Here is a 1,029-nt window from a genome sequence, read left to right as displayed (position 1 = left end):
GCTGCTGCTGCTGCTGCTGCTGCTGCTGCTGCTGCTGCTGCTGCTGCTGCTGCTGCTGCTGGTGGCGGTGCTGCAGCAAAGCTCTAACAGGAGCAACCCCCGTCCCCGTCGCAATAATAAGAAGCCGAGAAGAAAGAGAAAATAAAAAAGAAGGAAACGCAGAAGGTTGAATAAATACAGGGACGAATGAACCCACCTAAAAAAAAAAAAAAAACAAAACCACTAATTAGGGTTTAGGGTTTAGGGTTTAGGGTTTGTGGGTACTAAGGAGAGTAAAGAGAAAAAAAAAAGAAACAAACAGATGTATATACACTCGGATTCTAAGACAAATACACCGCAAATGTAAAAACACAAGGGTTTAGGGTTTAGGGTTTAGGGTTTAGGGTTTAGGGTTTAGGGTTTAGGGTTTAGGGTTTACCTGAGCTGCAGTGAGATACTTGCTGCAAACCCCAAAACATTTTCGTAGAGAAGAAGTTTCGTGCTCAACCAAAGCAACACACAGTTCTACAACCAGTGCTGCTGCTGCTGCTGCTGCTGCTGCTGCTGCTGCTGCTGCTGCTGCTGCTGCTGCTGCTGCTGCTGCAGCAGCTCATCAGCAGCAAAAGATAAAACTCTATTTATTGTATCCATAGAAAACAAGTTTAAAGCAGGACACCGCCAACGGCTGATGAATGAGGACCCCAGCAGCAGCAGCCCCCCAGCAGCAGCAGCAGCAGCAGCAGATGTTCCTGCTGCTGCTGCTGCTCCTCCTGCTGCTGCTGCTGCTGCTGCTGCTGCTGCTGCTGGGCTGTAAGCAGCTAAGGAGTACTTTCGCGGCTCCAGCGGCATTAAACTGCTGCAGAGCAAATCGAGGGGAATCAACGGCTCTCCTGCTGCTGCTGCTGCTGCTGCTGCTGCTGCTTCTGCTGCTGCTGCACACTCCCTGCCATCAGCAGCAGCACCAGCAGCAGCAGCAGCAGCAGCAGCAGCAGCAGCAGGCTCGTGGATGCAGAAGTCCCAAAAGGTATCGGCTATGTCTCTTCTCTGGTC

At 50.9% G+C, this 1,029-nt stretch overlaps 1 protein-coding gene across 1 annotated transcript; it reads right to left on the bottom strand.

Moving 5' to 3' along the window:
• Positions 1 to 504: 504 nt before the first annotated feature.
• On the bottom strand, positions 505 to 828 carry EMH_0009660 (uncharacterized protein; the record flags this gene model as incomplete). The annotated part of the gene is made up of 1 exon (XM_013498721.1): positions 505 to 828. The coding sequence occupies one exon, from the start codon at positions 826 to 828 to the stop codon at positions 505 to 507; it is 324 nt and encodes a 107-aa protein (XP_013354175.1).
• Between the last annotated feature and the right edge of the window lie 201 nt (positions 829 to 1,029).

Source organism: Eimeria mitis, genomic scaffold (assembly GCF_000499745.2).
Source record: "Eimeria mitis Houghton genomic scaffold, Emh_scaff366, whole genome shotgun sequence".
Taxonomy (NCBI): domain Eukaryota; phylum Apicomplexa; class Conoidasida; order Eucoccidiorida; family Eimeriidae; genus Eimeria; species Eimeria mitis.
Note: the sequence above shows the minus strand (reverse complement) of the source record. Positions and strands in the feature narration are given on the sequence as shown.